Genomic DNA, 25946 nt, shown 5'->3' on the forward strand with positions numbered 1-25946 from the left:
CATCCTGTTCCATGCTACCTCTGCCAAACACCTTCTGGGCTTTACCCTCATTAACAGTTCTAGCAAATAATTTTTAGCAATGCTTACAGGTTCTGGGGCTTGAACCACTGCTCACTCAAGTCATCAAGAATATTTCCATTAATTTCATGGGTTCATTCAACCTCTGTTTACTGTTCCAACATCTTAGAAAAATAATTTTGCCAGGTCCACCATTTACCACCAAAGCACCTTGTAAATAAATAGGTAGCATCATGGTATGGGTCCCTTTTTCAGACTAGCACTGCTAAGAATCTGAATCACTCACAGAAGATGCACAGCATGAAACTAACCAAGATCAAACTCCCTTTACAGTTATTTTAGTTAAAAGTTTCAAGTTAACTCACTTGTGTGTAATTATGAAATTACTATACTGATCCTCCACTTACTTTGAAAGTGATTAATCAAAGTCAGAGAAAACCAACCATCAACTGAAGCATGTCTCAAATTTCCTATTCAGGGGTAAGTCTAAAAAGATGCACTAATTTAATTTTAATTAAACCTTCATTTAGAAGCATGCAGTAAATGTTTTCCATTTAATTAAAGTTAAACTCCAGTTCCAGTACAAATTTCAAATATTCTCCACTTCTGCTACTTTATTACACATGACAGATTAACATTTCCTTTTTGCACACATTTGCACCAGCAAACCTGACATGATTTTAAAATGTAAGGAATTTATGCTTTTAACAGTAATAAACATTTATTCTACTTCCAAAATTTCTAGTGATATAAAGAAAATTCTAGTGATGTGAAGGAGTGACAATGCATTCTCTAAACCACAGTCAAACATGTATGCTACATTCTGCAACTACTCTAATTGCACTTTATTTATATTGCAACCATTTTGTTACATGAACTTTCAAACCATCTCTTCACTGGAAAAGCAAGATAGAGAGATGCAAGAAAAAAGGAGGGTAAATAAAAAAATATCTACAGGAAGACAATAATTACACACATCAGATTATAGACTTTTGAAAAAGCTTTAACATGAACAGGAATAGGATGCTATCATCCTCCAAATTTAATCACTGAGTGCACCTCAAGTAATCTAGTCTTTTCACAGCAAATCAATGCTAATATCATATCATTAAAGAGTTCAATAAACCAGAGAGATGTGTCGATCCTTTGTTCGGGAAGTCATGTGGCAGAACCTTTTTGAAAATTTCCTTGGGCTGTTAGGGAGAAACCTTTTATGTTCAGTAAGTTTTGCCAGAGAACAAATGGTATTCTTCCTATCTTGCTTTCACTGTGGTATTACAAACCTCTCTTTCACAAAAAATGGGCTGATGTTAAACATACTATCCCCTTACATGGCAAGCTGTCCAGTTTTGGAAACTGGATGCTGCCATGCTGGCACATCATTCCCTAGGAGCCTCCATACACATCACTGAGTCCTGTAAAGTCAAGCAATGAACTGTTGATTGCAATTTAAGGAAATAAATAAAATATCACATGTGTATTTCATATGTTTTGCAACCAGATACCTCTAAACTCATCTTCAGTGTCTGAAGACAACTCACCAGTTCTTTTTAGTCCATTTATATATTTTGACTAAGCCATGCCACAGGGATTTTCATTAAAATTCTATGCTAGGCACACTGGAAAACTGAAAGAAATTATATTTCTGTATCACAAGAAACTAGACTATACCCCTAAAGCACTTCCCTAGGTTGACTTCCTCAGTCATGAGAATTTTTCCCCTTCACCTCTACATCAGGTACAGGCTGATCACAAACAAATAAGCAAATTAAATCCTTTGGAAATTCACTGGCTGCATTAATCCTGCAAGCATTACATACTAAAAAAGAAGTTATGTTCAAAGTGTACTATGTCTGTATCTGTGACTAGCATTTCCACAAAGAGTAAGAAGTTAAAGAAGAAAGCACTTGAAATCACCTTAAATATATAAATGAACACCAAACATATTTTAACTAAAATAATAAACTGTAGCTTTTAGTTTGGAGAACCATACACACTTTGAAAAAGAATTTTAAAAAATCTCCAGAGCAGGATCTCTGCACCTCTATGAGCAGCTTGCCCAAAAGCCACAAGTGAAACTTTGACAGAACATTATTTTTCTGCGGGACCACAATTTGCCTTTTATTTAGTTTTCAATTCACTACTAAAAATAACTCAACCACAATGAAAAGTAATGTCAAGCTGACAAAAGTATCTAAAAGCTTTCCTTTTTATCTTGTAAAAATGCCATTATTGTAATAGTTAACAGTTGCTTTAATTGTATTACTTTAAAATTTAGAAATGTATCTCCTCGCATTAAGGTACATACAACTCATCAAAAACATGCTTTCATACACCCAATTAAAGAGTAATAGCTGATGAAATAAGCTATCAAGTCCAATTGTTGTTACAATTACAGCAATTCTCCTGGTAATCAATAGATCTGTTATCTAGGTATTAAGATTTTAGCAAACTCTATGCAAATATTTCATTTAGGTAAGACCTCAGGTATTTGGTTACAAACAATGAAAACATGCACAATTAAAATGTACACAATCACTCATTTTAATTTGCCCAATTATCATCTTATTCCAGAAGCTTTGTTGAAAGGAGTCATATCATGAACAGGATATCAGGACGTGGTCTGCACCTCAGCAATTACCACACCATCAGCAGTTCAGGCAAAGAGGTCTGCTCATGCACTATAAAAATAGACCATTCATTTAAAATAAGTAAGTAAATACATTTATTTTGACAAGCAAAATAAGTGAATAGACTTATTTTGACAAATAAAATAAATCTTGAATGAAAAAGCATTTAGCACCTTTTTTTTTTTAATGTATTGCCTCATCTGTTTTGGTTTTCAATTCATACAACAATTCCTGCACAGCAATTATTCACATTTTGATCAGAGCAGGTGGACAGGTTGTTTACCAATTTGAATCAGCAGCATATTTAATTAAAATTTAAAGCTTTCTTTTGTTAATAACCTTAAGTAAGTCACACTTCCTTAAAGTTCAATCCTGAAAACCTGTTGAACAAAAAATGAAAACTACCAAAGATACAGATCAATACTGGTATTAGCAGAGCTGCAACTGATCTGAACGACATACTACTACTACTCATTCAAGGAAAAAATGTTCTATATCCCATTAGAATATGGACTTGTATTTCTCACGGTGATTTATGTGGAAAGTAATTCCTTTGAAACTAATTTTTTTCCCTCAGTCTCTACAGAGAAGATACTTTATCTTCTGTTAGACAAATACAGTCTGGTATTAACAGTGCTTTTTTTTTTTTCTTGAATAAAGTTATAACACCTACTTTAAATTTTGGGTACCAGAGGCAAATATATTATGAATCAAGACTTGCTTTCAGCTGCATGCACATTGGAAGACCACTCAAAGCTTTCCCCCATGAAGTTTGGCTGCATCACAGCAATAGCATTTAAAGATGGAAGAAGGGAATGAGGTGAAAGAGGAAGGCTTTGCAGGGCAACACTCAGCCATGAAAGGGTGGTCTAGATTCCTATCTAATTTTATCAATATGCCCAACCAGAAGAAGCTTCAAAGGACAATTAGGACAGCTACAAAAATGCCAGATTGTCCCTTAGGACAAGCATTTAAATTTACAGATGACCAGCTGAGACTCTTTTTCAGCTACCTAAATCAACTTGGCTGATGCACAAAAACAGATGACCTATTTCTTCTACCAGTCTCACCCACACATTTTTGTCCCCACCTAGTTGGAATACCCTGTTAATAGTACCATTGAAAGCTACTTCTTGTTACTTAGTTAGTTTTCTGATCCAGCTTATCATGGGACCACCTAAACACTCACTCCAGCAGAAATGGATGCTGAAAATGCATGGAAACAGGCAGGAATACCACCCCTCTGCACCCATCACCTGCATTTAGGTCTGTATAAAGCAAATACAAAAATTCCATTTAAAGCCTAGAGAGGGCCAAAGGTCTTACAACAGCTCTTTGAAAACCCTGCAACAGAAGACATGCTCCTCCAATTCCTCTGCTGTCACAGCCATATCACATCAGTGCCTTAGGGTCCCCACAGCAAACACGTTACTTACACCTTAAACCATCACAGCCCACTGCCATTCTTCCACAAGATTGTGAAGAGTAGTAAAATAATGAACAGTAACATACGATCAAATATCCATATTTTAAACTCTTTAAATATTAGCTCACTCTACCTTGACACAGCAGGCAAGAAGACATCAAGTTACAAATTAACAATGTCTCATAGAAAGTTCTTAAAAGGTAAAGGACTTTTAGCAGTTAATTCAAAGTCTTTTCCAAAGATAAGCAAAAGCACTAAAAAAAGAAAACCATATAGTTTTACAAACCTAGTCTAATTTAAAAGCAGTAATGCTGAGATAAGATACGTGAACTCTTAAAGGAAAGAACAGAAACCAATGAGATAACACCATGTGTTGGAGAGAAAAAATGCAAGAGTGACTATACAGAAAGACAGAAGTGTTTTTTCTTTATTCCTCTCCTCAATTTCTGGCACAAAAGGCATACAGAAAAGTGTCTTCTTAATGGCTGGAAAACTGGTCCCTGTCTGACTGCCATACTCCACATGACACCTCTTGTTTTCTTAGAACACTACAGAGCAATAATTCTCACTTCAATCCTCAGTTTTAATGCAATATGTCGAGAATAAAAAACCGGGAAATTGTAGTTTGTTATAAGATACATCAGAAATAAAAGGTTATTACAAACAGATTAGTCCAGGATGGAAATGACACAGGCTAAGCAGGAGGCATGGATAATCTGGGTAAGTGCCATGGAAAAATAAATATCATGATTGAACTTAAGGCAAATGGAAGCAGTTCAAATTGGTTTCCTCCAATTCACTGCAGAACATATGATGCCCACATGTCCATTTCCAACAAACTTCAGCATAAAGAAACAAAGACCAATACTGTGAAGTGTTGAAAAACACATCTAGCACCAGCTTCTTCCATGCCGCAACAATGTAAATTACTGCAGCTGCTCGATAAGCATGAAAGAAACGCATTTGGGATTTTTTTGTTTTTTTATTTCCTTCTCTTTTGTAAGAGCTACCAGCATTTATTTGAAGCACACCAACCTGTCAGTAACTGTTTGCCTTGCAAAGACGAGGAAATTTTATAAAACACACGTTATCATTCTATAGTTGGTCTAAAAGGCTCAAAAGCAGTAACTCCCCTCAGTCTATTTCCTCTGTCCACTACACACTCCTACGACTTCTCTGGCCCAGTTCTAAGAGGTTTTCTATCACATTAACTTTTCAGAACATCCGCTGCTTATCCAAATCCATGTGAGGCCACAAAATGTTAGTGTTTGCTTAACAGAAAGGTCAGGAATTTCCAGCTATGGACAGCATGTCTCTAACAGCAGCAGTCCACACTTAAATTGATCACAAAAATCTCAGCCTTTCAGGAATAACTGATCACATCATTGCATGAAAAATTTTAGTAAGGGTGGCCTAGAGAAGGACCTCAAAAAGAGCCATGCTTAAGTTTAAAGACTAGCTTTACGATGAAGTGTTATTAATCTACTTGTTATTAAAGCCAAATACCAGCAGCAGAAGGCTCATATGAAAACTGTGCAGCTTAAAGGATGTTCCACCAAAAACAACTCTTACATGGCAATTTGAGATCATGGTTTAATTAGCAAAGACAGAGGATATCTCACAAGCATGTTACCAGTTTTTAAAAAGACAGAAATCACAACTGCTACAGTAAAACAGTCCATTCTTTGTGCTCTCATCACAGGTTAAAAATAGTGAATTTAGAAATACTAACGATATTACATGCAGAGGAGTGACTGAACAAAACAGTTAATGGTTTGAATTAAGTTTTGTCTGGGACAAGACATAAATATTTTATCACTACAGGACAGCATATATGCTGTAGTCAATGGGGACATGGAAATTCAGCTGTTAAAACATCACTGCAGCTTCAGAGGAAGAGATTGAGTCTTGACCTAGAACCACAATGAAGTCCCCTTTAATTAGCTCCACTGTAAATTGCTAACTGCTCATCACAGCACAGCAATCAAAGGCAGATGCAGACACTGTTACCCACATTAACCCTGGGTGCTGCACAGTCTACTGCAATCAGCATGTTTTTAGCCATGCTAGATGGGTTAAATTACCTGGGTTTGAGTGATTTTTTTTAATCAGCAAATTGCTTAGTGGCGGTATCACCATGTTTTAGGGCAACCGTGAGGACATCTCTGTTTTTCCCTCCTTTATAACTATTTGAAAATACTCCTTCTTTTAAAAGAAACACAAAAAATACAGAAGTTTTACTTTTCATCATTAGCAAAAGGCAGAAAAACACTCTGACATAGAGTATGTGAGACAGTCCATAATTCTTAGGTGAATAAAGCATTAAAACTACTGAGCTGGCAACTGCTCTTGACCTTTGAGCTTCAAACCAAGTGTGACAACTACAGCTCCTTTTGAACTCAACTTTGAAGCAGGAAACTTGTGAAATAAGTCTTAAGCTGTGCCAAGGAAAATATTGGTTGGATATTAGGAAAAAGTTTTTACAGAAAGGGTGATAAAGTACTGGAATGGTGCGCCTGGGGAGGTGGTGGAGTCACCATCCCTGGATGTGTTTAAAAAAAGACTGGATGTGGCACTCGGTGCCATGGTTTAGTTGAGGTTTTAGGGTTGGGTTGGCCTTGATCTTGAAGGTCTCTTCCAACCTAGTCATTCTGTGTGAAATAGCATGGATGACACACCCAAATACACTATGACTGAAATACTTAACCAGAAAAAAACTGTTTCTTCTTCCCCCCCTCCCACCTGAAATTCCATTTTGCACCCCCCACTACTTCTTTCCCAGCTGAAACTAGTACAACTCTTTGGAGTAGTCAGTGTGGCTAAGCAGAGGAAGCTATGCTTGTTTGCATGGAATCTGCTATTTCCTCTCTGCCAAAACACTTGTTTAAAGAAGTCATGTAATATTTCTATTAAGCTGTAAATGCAGTTGACAAGGAAATGGCCTACTGGCAGTGCATTACCTTTGTGGCAGTGCCAACCAGCCTACAGCAAAACAGTGTGCATGGTAATTTCACTATGCATTCCCAGGCAACAAAATTGTGCCTTACATAAATACCACAGAACTCCAGCAACATCTAGGAAAAGCAATGAAAATTTGCCCAAGCTTTCATGCTTGCCTGTATCAATTCTGTGTCATAACTAAAACAAAGCATCTACATATGGCCAAAAGTCTTGTGAAGCTGTATCATATGACACCAGAAAAACTATTGCAACTTAAATCTGTGTATTTCTTGTTAACCACTGTAACAACTCACTAATAAAAATTAAGAAAAACTAGAGGTATCAAATATACAAAAGAGTACTAGCTACATACAAGCCCTTAAAAACCATAACGTAATTTATTAACAAGAACACATGTTGTATGTAATCCAGAATTGTGTTAGATTACATTGGCCTTTGATAGCATTCACTTGATTGCGAGAATTAAACAGAGCCACAAGCATTCAAACACAATGACCTTTGATTTATAAGCAGTTATTGTCATGCACATAAAAAACCTCTCTGATAATGTAGTCCTCACCTTTCAACAGCTGGTGCAACTACATATAGTGATGTTACTCAGATGTAATTAAGGCATTTTTGTTAGAAGTATAACCAAAAATCCCAGCATGATCAAGTGTAGTTAATTTGTCATCAATCATTCTTCAAAATATTTTCAGAGGTTATTTCATCTTAAATTCTCATCAAAATCCAGCTTCAGAGATACTTAGTTTGTTCTCAGCTTTCACCTGAGTATTTTTAGTTTGAATTGTAATTTTAAAACAGTTAATTACATGGAAAAAAACATATGGTGCAGGAGAATGATTAAACCTTGCTTCCAAAACTATGAAATGTTTAAATGAAAATCACTCACTAACTTTAGCAGAAATTCCAGGAAACATCTCTCCTCCAAAGAGCACACACAACCAAAAATCAAGAACCCCACAAACAAAAATAGCACTAAATACACTTGAATTCAGATGTGCATCACCTTACAGTAATTGTATATGAACGGTACCTTCTTCTATAGTGGTGGTTTCTTTATATTAAGATTCTGATACATGAGGGATCAGCAAAAGAAAATGGAATAAAATAATTTAGTATGCATGACAATTTTGCTGCAAATTGCTAAGATTCTTCTGGAAAAAGATATGCTTTAAGCAACATAAAGTGCCTCCTTATTTCAAAATGGATTTTAAACAATTTAAGAATTGAGCGTTTATTGATGCTCATTGCAATCAGGATAGCTATTCTATAGTTCATTACAAAATAACAGCAGCATGACTAACAGCATCAAGTTATCCCTACATAAACATTGTTCTCCATTAACTTCTCCAAGTAATTCCCTTGTAACTGCTACTCCTCATAAAGCAACTAATTCTATTTACAGTTTATTTTGCAAAAACTAAACAAACTCAGTAAGAGACCTTAGGAGTCATTAATAAATAAAAGCTGTCAGGTGTAACTAATAATAATAATATTAGCACTGCTCCCATAGGACAGTTCTGAATTCTTCTTTAGGTCACCTTTATTTCAAAACTGCCTTTCAAAAGCAGACTGATTCTTGGTGATGCAAATCTCCAAGTGCAGTATGAAACAGATTCTATATATCACCCCAAAGCCAATTAAGAGCTTCCTGCTGCAGCTCCCTCTCAAATAGAGGTACAGGCATTCTGAAACCTTACAGAAACATGTTAAAACACAGGCAAACTGGAGTCAAGAGGAAGCAACACAGAAAGTAAAAATTGTTAGCATTAAAATCTCTATTCATAAACGTACAGATTTATGATTCCAGTATCAGGGGTTTTGAATGTTTTGTGGGTTTGAGGGTTCTTTTCTATAATACAACAAACAAAAAATGCCACCAACATACTTACCCTCATTGGGTGAATATCAGCATATGGGGGCTTTCCTTCAGCCATTTCTATTGAAGTTATACCAAGGGACCAGATGTCTGCCACACAGTTATAGCCAATCTCTTGTATGACTTCAGGAGCCATCCAAAACGGAGTTCCTATAACAGTATTACGTTTTGCCATTGTATCCTGTAATTATATTATTTATGCAATTAAACCATAGATCTTTTTTTCAGATTATTTTTATATCAATTCTATATTTAAAAGTTAAATTATCCACCAAAGGTCAAATAGTAGTGACTTCAAATTAATACCAAACAGATTCAGCCCATCAGCCTACAGTGGCCAAAGAGGTGACATTAATCATAAACCTCAACCTAAAATTTAAAAGGATCATCAGGTACTTGATACACTGGGTTAAAAAAACAAACAACTAAAAACTAAATAGCCCTGCAGCACACGAAATACTCAGATTGATGAAGAATGTTAGTTCTGTCACTACCACTAGTGGCAATGATACTGCTCAGACACAAAATTCAAGGCAGAAGACAGAAGTGAAAGAACAAATCTGGGAGCACTGCAGCATTTTAAAATTTTCTTTCCACAGTTACTTACTGTTAACTGGCCAGCCACACCAAAATCAGCTAATTTTGCATGTCCCTCGGTGTTAAGAAGGATGTTTCCAGCTTTTATATCTCTATGTATTTTTCTCATAAAGTGCAAGTATTCAAGTCCTTTAAGAGTAGATTTCAAAATAGTTGCAATTTCATCTTCTGTTAGCTGCAAGAAAACATAAAAACTACTTTCAGGTATACACATAAGGTCCATATATTTGACTGATTTAAATAATGATAATTTGATAGTGATTATTATAAAGAGCACAATGCTTGATTTTCTTGTTTGTTTTTTTTTTAGCAGGCAATTTCATCTTCTGTTAGCTGCAAGAAAACATAAAAACTACTTTCAGGTATACACATAAGGTCCATATATTTGACTGATTTAAATCATGATAATTTGATAGTGATTATTATAAAGAGCACAATGCTTGATTTTCTTGTTGTTTTTTTTTTTAGCAGGCCAGAAAAACTTCCATTTCAAAGCTGAAAAAATGAATAAAAAATAAATTATTAAATGCCAACTACAGAAAAAAAAATATGTTGTGTAGCCTTGGCAGGCTGAAATACTTCTCTTAACTCTAATATAGCACAGAGTCACATGCCATTACAAATGCTACAATAAATTGCAAGTCGACTGGCAAAAAGCTGACATACATTTAATTATCAAAGAAAACACAACACAGTGAAAACATTCCTACATTTTTTTCTTATTTGCTTCATAAATAACACAAACTCTTGAGTAGTCAGTTAGCAGTTGTTAATCCTCATCACCTTAGATCAACACAATAAGAACACATATGCTCCTGAACAAATATTATCAGAGAAACAGCAAGTCTCTTTTTCAGGTACTAGACCCCCTTTGGAACACTTTTCAGGTTTTCATTAGCATTTGTTCTTGAATAAAAGCAAAAAACATGCATATATAATTCATTCCATGTGATGCTCAAGAAAATACAAAGAAACTATCCATACAACTGAAATGTCAGTTAATTACCGTACACTGATGATTCAATATAAGAACTAAAATGAACTTCACACATTCTCAGAAATGCAAGAAACTGGAAAAGTGAGGATGAATACTCTCATTTGGCTACAATGCTGGGTTGCATTTTTCGCCTCTTCCCTCTACTTTTCCAATCCTACACAGAAAATAAATTAAGCAGTAGCAATTCCTTCCAGTTTCAGTTCTGAAAGTGTTGGTAGACATCCACACCTCCCTCCAAAAAACAACCACCACCAAAAGCCCATAAGAAACAAAAAACCCACTCACGATCACTCTAAGCAAAAAGAATGAATCAATAAAAATGAAATAAAATTATTAGTCAGCAAGATTATCAGCACCTGGGCTGCTCACAAGTTTTAATTATTTAAAAAACAGAACCACTTCCCTGTTGCAGCTTCTATCTCTCACAAAACCTAGGTGTGGAGCCCAAGGGCACAGTTACACATACATTTATTTAAACAACAGTCCCGAGCTGTTTCTGTTTTCTGTTTCTCCTATCCCTGTAACCTACAGCAGTAATTCACACGGTGTCTCAGCCCCTCTTCCACTGAACAACTGTAACAGACAGATCCTAGTTGAAAACAAACCTGTCTGCCAAATTATTTTTCCAACAAAACAGCTCCTGAATTCTTCTCATGGCATAATAAAGAAGGACAAAGCAAAGTAGCTGCTGCTCAAACTGGCATTGCTTTCAAAAAAGTACATGTGTCAATACACCTCAGGAGTTCCAGAGACTTTTATAAACCTTTTCCTATGCAAGCAGAGGATGAAATTGATGGTGGCATATTAGCTCCAAGCCAAGCAGTTACTGCCTCTGCTGTGCATTATGCATTCCTTGCCCACCATTTATCTCTGAGATTTTTCAGTGTTTCTATTCAGCAGCATACTGCTCAAAGCCTTTATTTGTGCTACTTTATGCTGACTGCTATGCTGCTTCAAAGGACTGCATGCCAGAATAACTGAAAACCCTGTTATACACAGCTCAAATAAAACAACTTTCCTGGCATCCCTGTGCCATGGGATTAAAACCATCTACCTGATCTGGAGTCAAGCAAGAAGGGACTTTAAATCAACTGTAAGATAAACTTAAGTATGGTCAAAAGGATATTTGGAGAAAGACACAATCCTCATTATGTGAGCTAAAAATTCTATGGTGAATCCCTAAGACTCACACTTCAGGCAATTTAAACCCTGGCTATTAAACACTCTATTTTGAATGGTGTAAGACATGCTAAGTGTAACACTTTCTGCCCAGACTTTGCCAAACCCACCCAATTTCAGAAATGATACAATCCTGAATCTCCAAAGCCTTCCACGCAGCAAATTCTGAACATGCAACAGAAAATTACCCTGAACATTGACAAATGTGTAACATCTTCCCTCCCACTTTCATCTGGAAAGAAGTATTATGAAAATGGTGCTTAGAGGACACAGCAGAGATATCTCCTCAGTATGTTGTGCTTCTAAGGAGGTAAACCTCTAGCTTTAGTTCTTGAAAAATTAACCACACGGAGATCTTCGAATCATCAGCTTTAGATCAAGAGGTGGTTTTGTAGCTGCATGGCAAAGTTCAGTTCTCAAAAGGAGAGGCTAACAGAAGACTGGAACCAAAAGCTGCAAATGAACTATGGAGTGAGAATCCAGCAAACTGAAAAAGAATCCTGGAGTACTGCAGCATGATGTGCTATCTGGGGACCCTCAACAAAATAAAAGCTCTACCATGGCTAAATACTACAAAAGAACAAAGCATTTACACATCCGAATGCACAGAGTGGTCAAAAAAGCCCAGAGAAGTGAATATCACCTCTAAGAAGGAGGCAGAAAGCACAAGTCATGTTTATCATAAACAGCAGTAACAGGAAAGCACAGGAAAAAAGAAGGAAGAATAGATTTACGCTGTTCCAAGAAACATTGATCCCAGCTCCAGACACCCTAGATTGACCCACTTGTGCTTCATATAATCATCATCCATATAACATGATGCATTCACTAAAAATCACTCCTGCTTATATTGTTGCTGAACATGGCCAAGTATGTGCACAATAATACTCAGACAAAATGTATGGCTTTAATACCTAATATTATTTAGAAGAATGCAATGAATTTCCAGCCTTACACAAGAAGGAAAGAAAGTACACTCACCTTATCTAGACAAAATTACCTTTTCAGAAAATAATGCACTGCCATATTGAACATTACCATGCAATCACCACAAAAAAAGTATTTTAAAAATATTTCAAAATCATTAATTTCATTACTTTTGTGCCATTTAAACTTTTTACAGAACACATACCATCTATCCATAACAGTGAAAGCAGATAAACTACAAAGTTTGCCACATGTACACTTCTAAACCCAGAAACACTGTTTAACAATGCAGTATAGCAGCTGAACCATATATACATCTCATTCTTCCCTCAACACTAAGCATTGTTTTAAAAGTTCCATTATGTTGTTCCCGTAGACCAGAACCATCTTGTGCAGATGTTTTTGCACACATTAATGGTAGTTAAGTATTTCGTACACTGCCTGCCAAAAAGCAAATGGTATCCTGGGCTGCATGAGATAACATTGCCAGGAGGTGCAGGAAGATGAGTGATCCTTCCCTTCTGCTCCACACAGCTAATGCCACACCTGGAGTGCTGGGTCCAGCTCTGGGCTTGTCAGTGTAAGACACATGGACACACCAGAGAGTTAACAAAGGGCCACAAAGATGATCACGGGACTGGAACATCTCTCCCAGGAGGAGAGACTGAGACAGCTGGGACTGTTCAGCCTGGAGAAGATAAAGCTCATGGGGAATTTTTTTTAATGTATGCAAATAACTGAAGGGAAGGTCCAAAGAGGATGAAGACAGGCTCTTTTCAGTGGTGCCCAGTGACAGGAACAGAGGCAATGGACACACTCTGAAACACAGGAGGTTCCCTCTAAACAGCTCACTTTTTACTGTGAGTGTGACTAAGCACTGGAACAGATTACCCAGGTAAGTTGTGGGGTCTCCCTCCTTGGAAACCATGCAGAAATGGCCCTGGGCAGTCAACTCTAGATGGCCTTTCTTTAGCAGGCTGGTTGAGCCAGATGACTTCCAGAGGTCCATTCCAACATCAACCACTCAATAGTTTAGTCCATACAAGAAAATTCAGTGCTTTTTACACCAATTTGAATAAATCATGGGTGTTGTTTTAGCTGACTTGTCTATATTTAAAGTTTGGATATCACCCCAAAATAAATTAATTCCAAAATATATCACTACTAAGGAATAAGTAAGTTAGTTAACTGTCTGAACAAAAGGCAAGTATGTGTTCCTAAGGAGGTAAGATCACTAGCTTTAGTTCTTGAAAAATTAGTGGCTGAGGTACCTGCTAACTGAAAGCTATGCAGTGTTATTCCAGTTTAGAAAAAGGGCATGATTGAAGATGCAGGAATCAATGTATCTGTTAGTCTAATCTCAGTTTCTACAAAACTGAGCATCATAGAGAGCATACTAGGTACTACTGAAAGGCTTTGAAAGAACAATGAGATCATCAGACATTGTCAACATGGGTTCACAAAGAGAAAGTCCGTTTAATTTGATACCTTTCTATGATAAGGTCACACAGCTATAGTGAATAAAAAGTAGTGGGTACTGGTTTTCAGTTAAGTAAGGCTTATGATGCTGCTCCTCATGGCATCCTTCTGCAAGATGAGTGAATACACAGTGAGCTGCAGGCTGAAGGGCAGCGCTCAAAGGGTTGTAGCAAATGGGGCCACATCTGGCCAGTGACCTGTCACCAGTGATGTATCCTCAATTCTAGGGCCAGTTTTGTTCACTACTTTTATCAATAATCTGGATGCAGGAATTGAAGGCATCATTAGTAAAGTTCACTGAGGATACCAAAGTGGGAGGTGCTGTTTGAACGAAAAGACTTGAAGAGGGATTTGGACAGAATGGAGGAGCACTGGGCAATGATGAACAGGATGAAACTGAAAAAGCCTGAATGACAGATTCTACATCTAGGATGGAGTAACACAGGGACGAGCAGCCCTGCAGAAAGGGATCTGTGTGTGCTGGCCAGCAGCAGGCTCAGTAGGAGCCAGCAATGCACCCTGGCAGCCCAGAGGACAAACTCCTTCCTGGGCTGCATGCAACTCAGCCTCACCAGCCAGTCACAGAGGTGACTGCCCTGCTGTGCAGCCTTGGTGTGGCCTCACCTTGAGCTCTGTGTGCTGCTCTGGGCCCCACAGCTGAAGAATGAGGGTAAAGGATGAGAACATGTCCAGAGGAGGAGAAATACTGATTTTTTTTTTTTTTTTATGTGACAAAAAATAACACTCAGTTCTTCTTTACATCATGGAGACTAGCTGACATACCAACTAAAGCAAATCTGATGGAATTTGGGGAAATAAATGCAGGCAGACACACTTCTTTAGCCTACCAATTGTTGGAAGTAATAAGGGACCAAAATATATAAAAACAGATCCAAAGCTCCAACAAACATTTATTCACAAAACCTCAAATAAACTCTTAAAATCCACATCAAAATGTTTCCTAATTACGTCTCCTCCCTTCTTTAAATCAGAATCTGTCCTCATAAGCATGGTTAAAAGTCGCTATATAGGTAGCATACAAACATCTAAGTACAGAACCAGACCATTACATGTTTTGTCACAGCACACAACTATATCCAATACTCTAGTTCTAGAAGTAGTTTGATATTGACATACATGCAATGCCATTGATAATCACCACACAAAACAATTAAAAGAAACAAAACTATTTCATATAAATATAAAATTACGTTCCAGTCAATGTTGCTATCCTGATCTATATGTATGGTTCTTACACTATTCTATTCCTGATCAATCTATATGGGCAGTATTTTTCTGTAAAAAAGTTGGTCTAATTTATTCTGAGCTTTTACATGCACAGCATCATTCTTTCATCAGCACAGCTCTATACTTTGCACCTTAGTATAATTTTAGTCATAATCTTTCTGCTTAGTTTCTAATTTCTGTTCACATCAAGATCTTCACTTAAAACCTTGTGGAACATTTATCTGTTTGGTATCTTTGGCTAGCTCTAATCCTGTATACTGTCCCTTTGACAGGTTGGCACTACCTTCTAAATAAGAGTCAGCCATGGAGCAGCTTCCAATCCTTCACCATCAAAACCACATGCCACCACAAAACCAGATTATATATTAAAAAGAACGTGAATGATAAAGATAAGCAACTCTACAGCCTACATAAAATACATTAGACATGAAGCCAATCTTAAAAATTCAAATCTGGAGCAAAGCAGCAAACTCTAGTGTTCCACATCTATTAGGAGACTGTAATAGACATCTAGTTCAGATATTTATATCTAACTGGCTGTGGATGCCACACACAAGAGGGACTGAGGGGTGCATTTATCCAGTCCATCACACACCAACAAATCCATGCAGCTGTTGGGACAACTCATCCACAGGTTCTCTTGCACATATTCTCCTTCCTGAGGCCCCTCTAAGGGGGTCTGGGTCAGCTGAATTGTTTTAACTAAGTCAATTCCCAGCTGCTCCTTTTACACTAATACATGCACATTAAATTTGATGCTTCCAGGAAGTATCGGATTACTGCATCTAAACACTCTGATTAGGTTGAACACATCGGGTAGGTCCACTCTCATGGCAAATAAAGGAGCCATTCTTCCACCAGAAGCTATGAAGCTCGAACATTTCACATCCTATCATCATCACAACACCTCTCCTATTCTTCATTTACAGGAAGACAAGGCTGGACTAACAAAAAACCCAAGATGCAGGAGAGATGGGCAAACAAGTAGGGAAGAAGAGATGACAGTTCCCACAATACCCTTCCTATTTGTAGTATTTGACATCTAACTTAGGAATTAGGCAAAAATCTTCAGAGAGAGAAAGAGTTGTTAAAGTTACAGTTCTAGCCCGAAGCCAATCTTAGATTTTAATTCTCACTATGTAAAATTGTTTTCCTTGAGCCTCCCTTTCAGGGTAACTAGACTTCTTTTTCTAAGCAGATCAGTATGCTATGAGTAAAGATAGTGCTCTTCAAAGAAAATCACAGCCTCTGTCTTGGAGTAAAGTACCAAATCATGGCATTATTTAGGACAACAAGGTTTGGTCTAAATCTGCCAGGTAATCTTCACTTAATCCTATATTATCTAAGGAGACACCTCAATATTACAGTAATGGATAGAGTAAGAACTCACCAGCATAAGACCCAAGCTGCATATAAAATCATACAGAAAATATGTTGCAATAAATATAACAACAAATATTCACTGTACAGGTGATGATCAGTGTTAGTATTTTTTAAGATTTGTTTTTCACTATATAATCCCAGTAACACAACTTTCATAATATTTCTTGAATATAATATGCAAAATCCTCATCATATTTTTCCTTTAAATTAGCATTTTTGTACTGGGTAATCAAAGATAGTGCTAACACATCACTCTTCTATATGGAATTTGAAAATTATTACAGCCTAACAGCAGCATAAAATTATCTAAAACATATCTAGCTCATAGGAAAAACTATTTCAGGAAATCTCATGCTTAACATTAGCTAACATTAATACATAGACACAGATCAAGAACTGACCAGAATATGGAAGTCGGACTCTTCATCCCTTCATTACCAAGTTCCAGCTTCCTGTAAGATATCTATAAAGTACTGAACAAGATGTTGAGCACAACCTTAGAAGTAAAGCAGAAAAGTACAGAACCTCTTCAGCACTGTACTAAATTCAGATTTTAACTATGATTCAGTGCTTTGGCATGTCTACACACAGCTGTGATCAGCACCAATGTAGTTAGTTTTGTTGTGCAAAGTCCTCTTCTGACAAGAATAAGGTCAAGAGCTACACTGGAAGACCTTAACACAGGTCCACTAAAACAATGTAACTGTATGCCTTTCTAACAGGAAGCACCTATCTGAGTTGTCACTGTTCAAAACCAACTTTTCCATGGTAGGGAACATATTCATGCATAGATGACGTGGCTCACAAACTACACACCTCTCATACCATCCCCACCGGGTCTGACAGCATCACCAAGAGTGACCTTGCACAATCTTACAAGCCAACAAAGAGCTGGTTGAGCATAAAGGGCAACCTCCTAGAAATATGAAAACAGTCTTTCCTGGCAGGCAAGGTAAGTAAACACAGCAGGAGGCCATCTTGAGCAAACTAAGAACTCATAACTGAGCTGAAGTGTAAAAAATAAGGCAGCAAAGCACAGAAACAGATTACTAAACAAAAATAAAGAAGCACTGCCTTGATAATAAAGAGCTGAATTACAAAGGCCAAGAATAGGGTGGACTTAAATCTGGACAGCAAAACAGAGGACAGGAAGAAGATTGTATGGTCTATATGAAGGAAAAATAAAGAAAATTAAAAATAAACACAGAAAGATTTTGTGTTGAGTGGTCAATCTGTTGACAAGCTATGCAGAAATCTCCCAAACATGTTCCTTGCCTAACTCTTTAGTAGGGTTTCTCTGACTCAATTATCTCTGCCTAGTAGCAAAATGGAAAAAGTTAGGAATTATTCTAGTAAATTGGACAAATACAAGTCCATGAGAACTGGTAAGATATATCCAAAGGTGCCAAGGAGCTGGCTTACGTCAACTCAATGTTATCTCTCATCAACTTTAAAAGGTTTTAGCAATCAGGGTATCCCCTACAATACCATCATCTTCAAAATGGGCAAGAAGGACTGGAGGTACTACAGGCTGATTAGCTCATTCTCAGGCCCCAGGACATTATGGGGTGAATCCACAGAGAAGTTAATTTTTAGACACATAAACAATAAAACATGACTGAAAACAGCCAGCATAAGTTGACCAGAAGGAAACGATGCTAAATTAACCTGGTCACTTTCCTATGAGGATGAAGAGAAAGCTAAGGATGTCATTTTGTTTGACTTTACCAAGGCTGTTGGCAGTCTCCAATACATGCTTTTAAGTAAATCTGGGGAATCACGGAGAAGATGTGGCAGAACAATCAGCTGGACTGCCAGGCTCAGCAGTGGTTCAAAATGTAACCAAGAGCCAGCTATAAGCAATGTTCTCAGACTGATCATAGGGTGAATACTCCCAACATCTTGATCAACAACCTGAATAATGACCAAGAACACAACCCATCATGGTTTGTGGATGACATGAAACACGGTGGAAGCTGCCAATACAGAAACAGATAGGGCAGGGCTGCCATGTAGAGGGATCTCAACAAGCTGGAAGAATTAGCTTCACAAAAACAAATACAGTAGTTCAACAACGGCAGAGTCCCACACCAGGAGAGAACCATCCCATGCCATGACCAGTATGCACTGAGAATCCCGTGTGGCAGGGAAATTCCACCAGAAAAGGTTCTGGGTGGCTCCAGAAGACAAGCTGAACATCAGTCAGCAACATCAGCAATACACCCTAACCATAGACTGGCCTTCATTGGGAAAGCACAGTCAGGTCAAGCAAATATCCCCCTCTACTTAGCATTTGTGAACACAGATCTGGAACACAGTGCCCTGTTCCAGGCTGCTATAAAAGAAAGGCTAACAAACTGGAGAGTCCAGCTAGAACTGGACTAGAGGAGCTAAAACAAGCCAAAACAATCCTCACTGAGCATTCAAGAAGAAATAAAAGTTAACAGGGCTGAAGAAAGAGACTGTTGAGTCTCCCACTTTTCAGATTGTTAAACTGATCTGAACAAGGTCCTAAACACTAACTGGAGTTCCTTCCTTGGAAAAGTAGATTCACCTAGCTGACTTCCAGAGGTCTCTTTCAAATTAAAATTATCACTTACTTATTCCCAACCAGTGGCACACTGTTCACCTCCTTCATTACCATCTCTAAAATAAATGTCCAAAATCAAAACAGCAGCCTTTCTTTTACCTGAAGCCTTTCTACATTTCATCCACTTCCTCACCACAAAAATATATAGCAATAAGCCCATCTAAATTTTAAAGACTCTTTTATTGTAAAATAAAATATACATGGAAGACCGTAATGAAACTTGGCTTAACTCCTTGAATGGAGAAAAAATTTATTGCCCAGATTATAACTTTATATGCAGAGAGGTTGATTCCAACTGGAAATACATTAAAAATTCAACTGATATTTCTATCTCTCCAAGGCAAACAATGATGGGGTTCTTTTCAGAGGAAAGAGCAGTGTGGGGAGGCAATAAGATTAAACTTCCACACCTTATTAAAATAGAAATAAGATTTTGTGTGTTTTGCAATGCAAGCTAGATACAGGGTACCAGTAGATGACTGATGAAACATTCATTTAAACAGCTATCTTTTATTGCAAGATTTTATTATAAATCTCTTCATATTCTATGTTTACATAATCATTTTATTGTTTGAACAACTTAAAACTGGTACTAACTGCAAATTATTTACAATAGGGGAAAAAAAGCTGCTGCTTGCGTTGAATAATTTTAACAATCTTTTATTTGAAAAATCATTAGCAGCTCAAGTGACTGACTTCAAACCACAGGTGCAGCTTCTGCTATTCTCCCAGAAGTTCCAGATTTGTCTTCTAAAACATGGGTAAGGAGACAAAGGAGATCTGTTAACTGTGCAACTAACTAGTTTGTTCAGATCAGAAAAAATCCTCAACATACCATAGTCTCTCTCATCTTTTAGCAGTGACCTGACTGCAAAGAGATCATTAGCAAGTATAAACATTGTGAAACCCAGCAAATACAGCCATTAGAAATGAAGTAGTATTTTGTAAGCTTTCTTCCAAGGACACTTTTTAAACAGAAAGTGAACTACATGATGTTGAGCATTTCAGTATTACAAGGCTAGTCTTAAGACTGCCCACAAAATGAACTCCAACTTTGTATTCACATGTAGGAAACTACAGAAATCATCCAGGAGTCAAATTCTTCTTAGAACTGACTTGCAGATGTTCATGGCACAAGTTAACAGCAGTATTTCTTTTAATGGAAAGAGGAAGGTCAGATAAAGTTTAGGGAGAGATAATTGTTAAAGTATTTTACAAATAAACACAGGACATGTAATTTAATAGCATATTAGTCCTCACTGAGTGAGCATGATCTGCTAACACTGTAGAAAAAGGGGGAAGAGAGGACAGTTAGTGTATCCCATAGCACATTTACCAGGTGATGCTGCATGGCCAATCTTTCTTTTGAAACTTCCCAATTCTGAATGCTTTTGGCCAACTGTAGTTGCATGTAATATATACATAGTTATTTTGAAAATGGATGAATACCAGTGTAGCTCCAGTTTCCTCTTCTTTCATAAAAATTAGCCAACACATAACATGCACCTTATTTCTGGCTTACAAAGATTTTTAGCTCAGGGAGAAAAGTCATTTTCCTGAGCAAATTTCCAAGCAGATAAATACAGTTTAATGCAAGGTTGAAAGAAAAGTCTATCATTCTGAGAGTCAGACAGTACAATCCATTTTTTAAGGAACGTACAATGTTACTTTAAAGAGCTAAGTAAAAATATTTCCCAGCATTTATATAACAGTTAATCATTCAGAGCCATAGTAAGGATTTTATTAGACAAGCACTGAATAATCTCAGCTTTGCACTGTAGAAGCTAGTATAAGCTTTGTAAGGCTAAACACAGAATAAGGCAACAGGACATTTATGATCAAGTTCTTTCCTCCTTTTCCTGAACCTGGCTGCAGAGAAAAGTAATTTAAGAATGTTGGCCTAAAGATATGTGTTGCTCTGAATAGCAACACAGCTGAGGAGTCCATTGAGTCAATTCATCACTGGAAGGCCCACCGACAGAAGATGGTCAGCAGCACAGCCAGGTTGGACTTGTCCATGGACGTCAAGATCAGATAAGCAAGTGAGCCAGCACAGAAGGAATTTCAGTCTTTGTGTATGGACTGTCTAGGTATTAATTAGGCCATGTGGGCTCAACTGAGGAAGTTATACTGAGATACAGATGCTACTTAAACTACAAGAGGTACTAGGCCCTAGATAGCTGCTTTACAGCTAATAATCACATGAACTTCATTGGAGCAAAGGCCTACAAATTGGAAATACTTTAACTGTGAAATTACTGAGAAACGTAACTTCTTAAAACTGCAAAACAACATCTTTATGAGCAAAATGCCTTTAGCCCAGATAACAAGATTTACCCTGAATCCCCATGGTAATATACAGAGAAAGCAAATCCAGTAGGACATTTAAATACAGCTTCCAGAGATTTGGATTCACTGTTCACTTGAACTACTGGAATTTAAACAAATCAAAGAAAGTAATTAGCTAAGAAAACATGGCAGAAGCTAATCATTAAGAGTACATGAGACATTATATATGTAACTGATAAACTGGCATGTAAAGGAAGTAATTTTAGATAAAAAAACCGCACAATCTCTGGGCCCAACTGCACAGTACCTGCGCAGTTATCCTTTCCTGCACTTGTTACTGACAATACTGACCCAAATAAGACTGGTTTGTCTGATAAACCTACAACATAGCCACTACCTGGTTTCAATCAGTTGAATTGGGTCCCTGAAAAGTCAGGATTAGAATGACTTAGTTAATTATGATCAGTGAATGAGCAAATGCATCCTCAATAATCATTTGAGAGACAAGCTTGGTTGTGTGTAAATATATTCCCCTATGTTAAGAGCAGCCAGTGAGTGTTGCTTCACACTGTAATTATATCATCTATTGACACTGAAAGTCAGTCTCGTACATGCTCTTCCTTCCCCTTCCGCACTGCGCATTCCTTGCATCGCATCAAGCCACTGCTCTGCCACAGTAAGTCCAGACTGAGCTCATGAGGAGGTGGGAAGGACAGAACAGAGAGGAAGTTCCCCCATTATATCATCAAGCTTATCAAAGATCACCCTGCAGCCACAGACAATCACTGCATCTGAGGCATGGAAAAGGCAGGAGGAACACATCAGTCAGGTTGGAGGACAACAGCAGAACTGCCCTTCCTGGCAGCAACCCACAGTTTGAATGCGTAAGATACATGTACCTCCCAAACCAGTCTCCGAGAAAGGTAGACAAAAGCTTTGCTGCCCAGGACATATGTAACACCACACCTCATGCTGCTAACAAGCACCATGGATTTGCTGAAGTGCTGCTGATCTGCCTGGCACACTAGGAGACTCCAGCCAGAATTGCGAGGGTCCATTTAACTCCAAATTAATGGCTCGGGCCTCTTGGACAAGAGCCTGCTCTTGCTAAGCTGAAAACTTCTCCATATGAATAGGCTCCAAACAGTCACTAAAAAATACCCTAACTCCCTAACTTTGGATTCTGTTTCCCTTGGTTTTGGTCAACCAGAACAGTAGAAAAAAGTCCAGTGTTGTTCACTTTCTAGACAAACAAAATTTTTGAAAAAATAGGGAAACCACAAAAACAGAAGATGATCAAAAATTCTTAGTTTTAGAGACAAACAACAAAGGCAAATACATATCAACATTTCCTCCCCAAACAGGAGGAGAAATCTACCTTTTTCCTATGACAACTTAATAATGATCCTAGAATCATTTAAGTTAGAAGAAACCTTTAAGATAAAGTCCAAATGATAATACTAATGGCCACTGCACTAAAGGGTTCTCATTTCAACTTTCTCCATTTCTTTTCCTTAAATATGAAGAAGCAGGAAAGAAACTTTTCCTTGGCCCAGCCACAGTCTTCATTTGACAAGTTAGGAAAATTACAGAATACATAACTCTACGTGTCTGACTGTATTCAGTAAATATTCTGATAAAATAAGAAACAACTCTCTCCTTGTTTGCAAGTGAATATATTTATTTTCTTATTACAAAACCATTTCTTAGTTCCATTTAATGAATAAATAAATAAATAAAATGTAAAGTAATCAACAGAATGCTCAAGTAGTTTAAGCAGCCTCATTCCAGTATTCCCATCACCCAGTTTGAGTGATGAGGCTGCTGTTCCACAAAGAGCAAGAGAATTCAAACATATCCAAAGCTTCTCTGCCTAAATCTTCAAAAACGTACAAGACAGAGGCATAGCAAGGGAGAAACTGAGGAGTTTGCTCTGCTTATTTTTTTGTTATAGGCACTAGAACACTCCCTATTCTACACAAGGACAAAAATTGTGGTAGCCTGCCTGAATGTAAGTACATGCCAAGTAAACTGTGATAGCTGTCTGCTTCACTTTCACAGAGCTCTGAAGCAGACACACTTCCTGCTCCAGTCATTACCTATTTGGGTGCACAGTCATTTTTTCCTGGTCTTATTTAGCTGCCTTAGAAAATCAACTCTCACCACCTACAAGAACTTCTATAACTATACTGTGACCCTCATCTTCATGTGCAAAGAAAAAATTTTTGCTTTGCATCTACTGTGACAAGTGATCTCTTGTTTTGTAATAAACAGTAACATACCTACATCTTACTTTCTTGGTGCTATGCATGGTTTTCAAAACCTTTCACCATGTCTCTCCCTCAGGTACCTCTTCCCATCACAGAAATATCCAAATGCATCTGGGTATCTGCTTCTAGAGATGTACTCTTTACTTCTGATCACCCTTGTTACCCTCTTTAACTTCCATAATTCTGCTGTGTCCTTGGTACCACTGTAACCTCTGACAACCACTTTACTTATTCAATTATTTCTAAAAGTTAAGCTCAACTCCTCATAAATCTGAATATAAAGACTTTGCCTTCCTCATCAAGTTGAATGTATTTCTTGACATTTAGTTGAGCTTACTTTCTCAGTACCACAAAGCCTTTCAAGTCTTTGCCAGTTTCCACCACTAGGAATATAACCTCTCTCATCAGTATTTCTACCCTCTTTCTGCAACAGGATAGCACAGACCCATGCAGTAGGCCAAAACACCCTCTTTCTTATATTTAAAACAATTACCCACCTGTGACAGAACTTCCCATTTACTCCCAATTACAGCTGTATTTGCTTGAAAAGCCTTTGGTGTGAAAGTCTGTCCATAAACATTTCAGCACATCCAGCCAACTTTACACCAGCCAGCATTAACTGTGTCCTTACCAACTCCTTCACAGAACTCTACAAGCCATGTACTCCACGACTTGCTTTTATAAAAGCTTTATCATTGGTACCTATGCATTTACTGATTATTCTGTGGCTTAAAATAGATTTCATCCTATTTAATCCTATTAACCTTAAAAAACAGCAGTAGAATATGTAGTCTGTCTGATCATCAGTATGCACTTGCTCCAAGACTCCAATATCCCTTCCCCTCAAATCTTCAATATATCTACTATGTCAATATTCTACAACAGATGTAAGAAAAACTAGATAGCCTGATCTTAAATAAGTACATACACATTCACATGCACACCTTTTTTAAAATAAAAATTCAAGCATTTTCTATCAATGCACAAACAAGTTTGCTTTTTTTTTTTTTTTTTTCCCTAAATTCTGTCTTAAATGAGTTAAGGTTTGTTTCGTTTTTTTTAAGTTCTGGACTAGCTTGTGCCACTTCTTATTGGAGCTACTGATCCTTGGATAATATACCACAGCAAGAATACCAGTTTTGAAGATTGCATAACTCCAGCAATCTCACATTGGTTTTGGCTTTTCCCCATCACTTCAATATTACAGCAGCCCTGACACAAGCCACCTTTTCTAAAGGGGCTCCCTTTAGTCTCCACATCACCTCCACTTCCTAACAAACCTGTTTCCATTTTCTTTTATGTCTTGTTTCCTAAACATTGCTTTTCTCTCCTTTACTTTCCCCCTCTCCTCCCAGGTAAGGTGCAAGGAACATTTCAGTGAATGTTTACAAAATGTGAAGCCCAGCAAGTAGTGCCACCCAGAGTACTTGCTGGTAAAAAAAGTACCTCATGTTACAGCCTGTTACTGAAAACAATGGATTCAAAGGAATTCAAGGTTGCTTGACACCTACAACAAAAAACTTTTCAGAGAAGCTGTTTCTTAATTAGAACAAACAATGCCTGCTTCCTACAGGCTTCCTCTATATTACTGCTGTTAGAAGTCCATGAAGACACTTCCATACAACCCTCATTTTGGTTCCCTCTCACATTCCTTAGCTGGCATCTCTTCCCCTTCTGGTTCCTTGAGTAATGCCAGTTACTTCTCATGCTCCCTAATTACTGAGTGAGACAATTTTACTCCTGTTTATAAACTATGCAGCTACTAAGTGGCTGCTGACAGACTGTAAGTTGGAAGGGGTAGGGGAAAGAAACCATAGTTCTGCCTTCTACAAAGCAGTAATTTTCAAGAAATTCCCGAGATCTTTGTATTTCAAAATGCATTTGCTTCTGCTGGTGACCACCCCACGGTGGAATGCACAGAGACAGTAGCTGCATGAGCTTGTTTCCTGGGAACCAAGGCACAGATAGGTCCATTGGCATCAGCCAAGATCTTGTCTTGTAACTCCAGCTTTTTTTCTGGCTTCCAATCGCAATTCACAAGTTGATTTTGTAAACTGTTATATATATTTT

General features: G+C 37.5%; 1 protein-coding gene across 7 annotated transcripts in view; it reads right to left on the bottom strand.

Moving 5' to 3' along the window:
* STK3 (serine/threonine kinase 3) overlaps positions 1-25946 on the bottom strand; it is a 132821-nt gene that overhangs the window by 97504 nt on the left and 9371 nt on the right. For all 7 annotated transcript variants that reach the window (XR_014953013.1, XM_021529418.3, XM_085572397.1 and 4 more), the window contains exons 5-6: positions 9525-9689; positions 8931-9098 (exon numbers count right to left, since the gene is read on the bottom strand). Coding sequence is in view for 6 of the 7 variants with exons in the window: in XM_021529418.3 (XP_021385093.1) it covers positions 8931-9098; positions 9525-9689 (333 nt within the window). In the remaining variant the exon portion in view is untranslated. The remainder of the gene's footprint in view (positions 1-8930; positions 9099-9524; positions 9690-25946) is intronic.

Source organism: Lonchura striata, chromosome 2, assembly GCF_050655825.1.
Source record: "Lonchura striata isolate lonStrDom1 chromosome 2, ASM5065582v1, whole genome shotgun sequence".
In the NCBI taxonomy this organism is placed as follows: domain Eukaryota; kingdom Metazoa; phylum Chordata; class Aves; order Passeriformes; family Estrildidae; genus Lonchura; species Lonchura striata.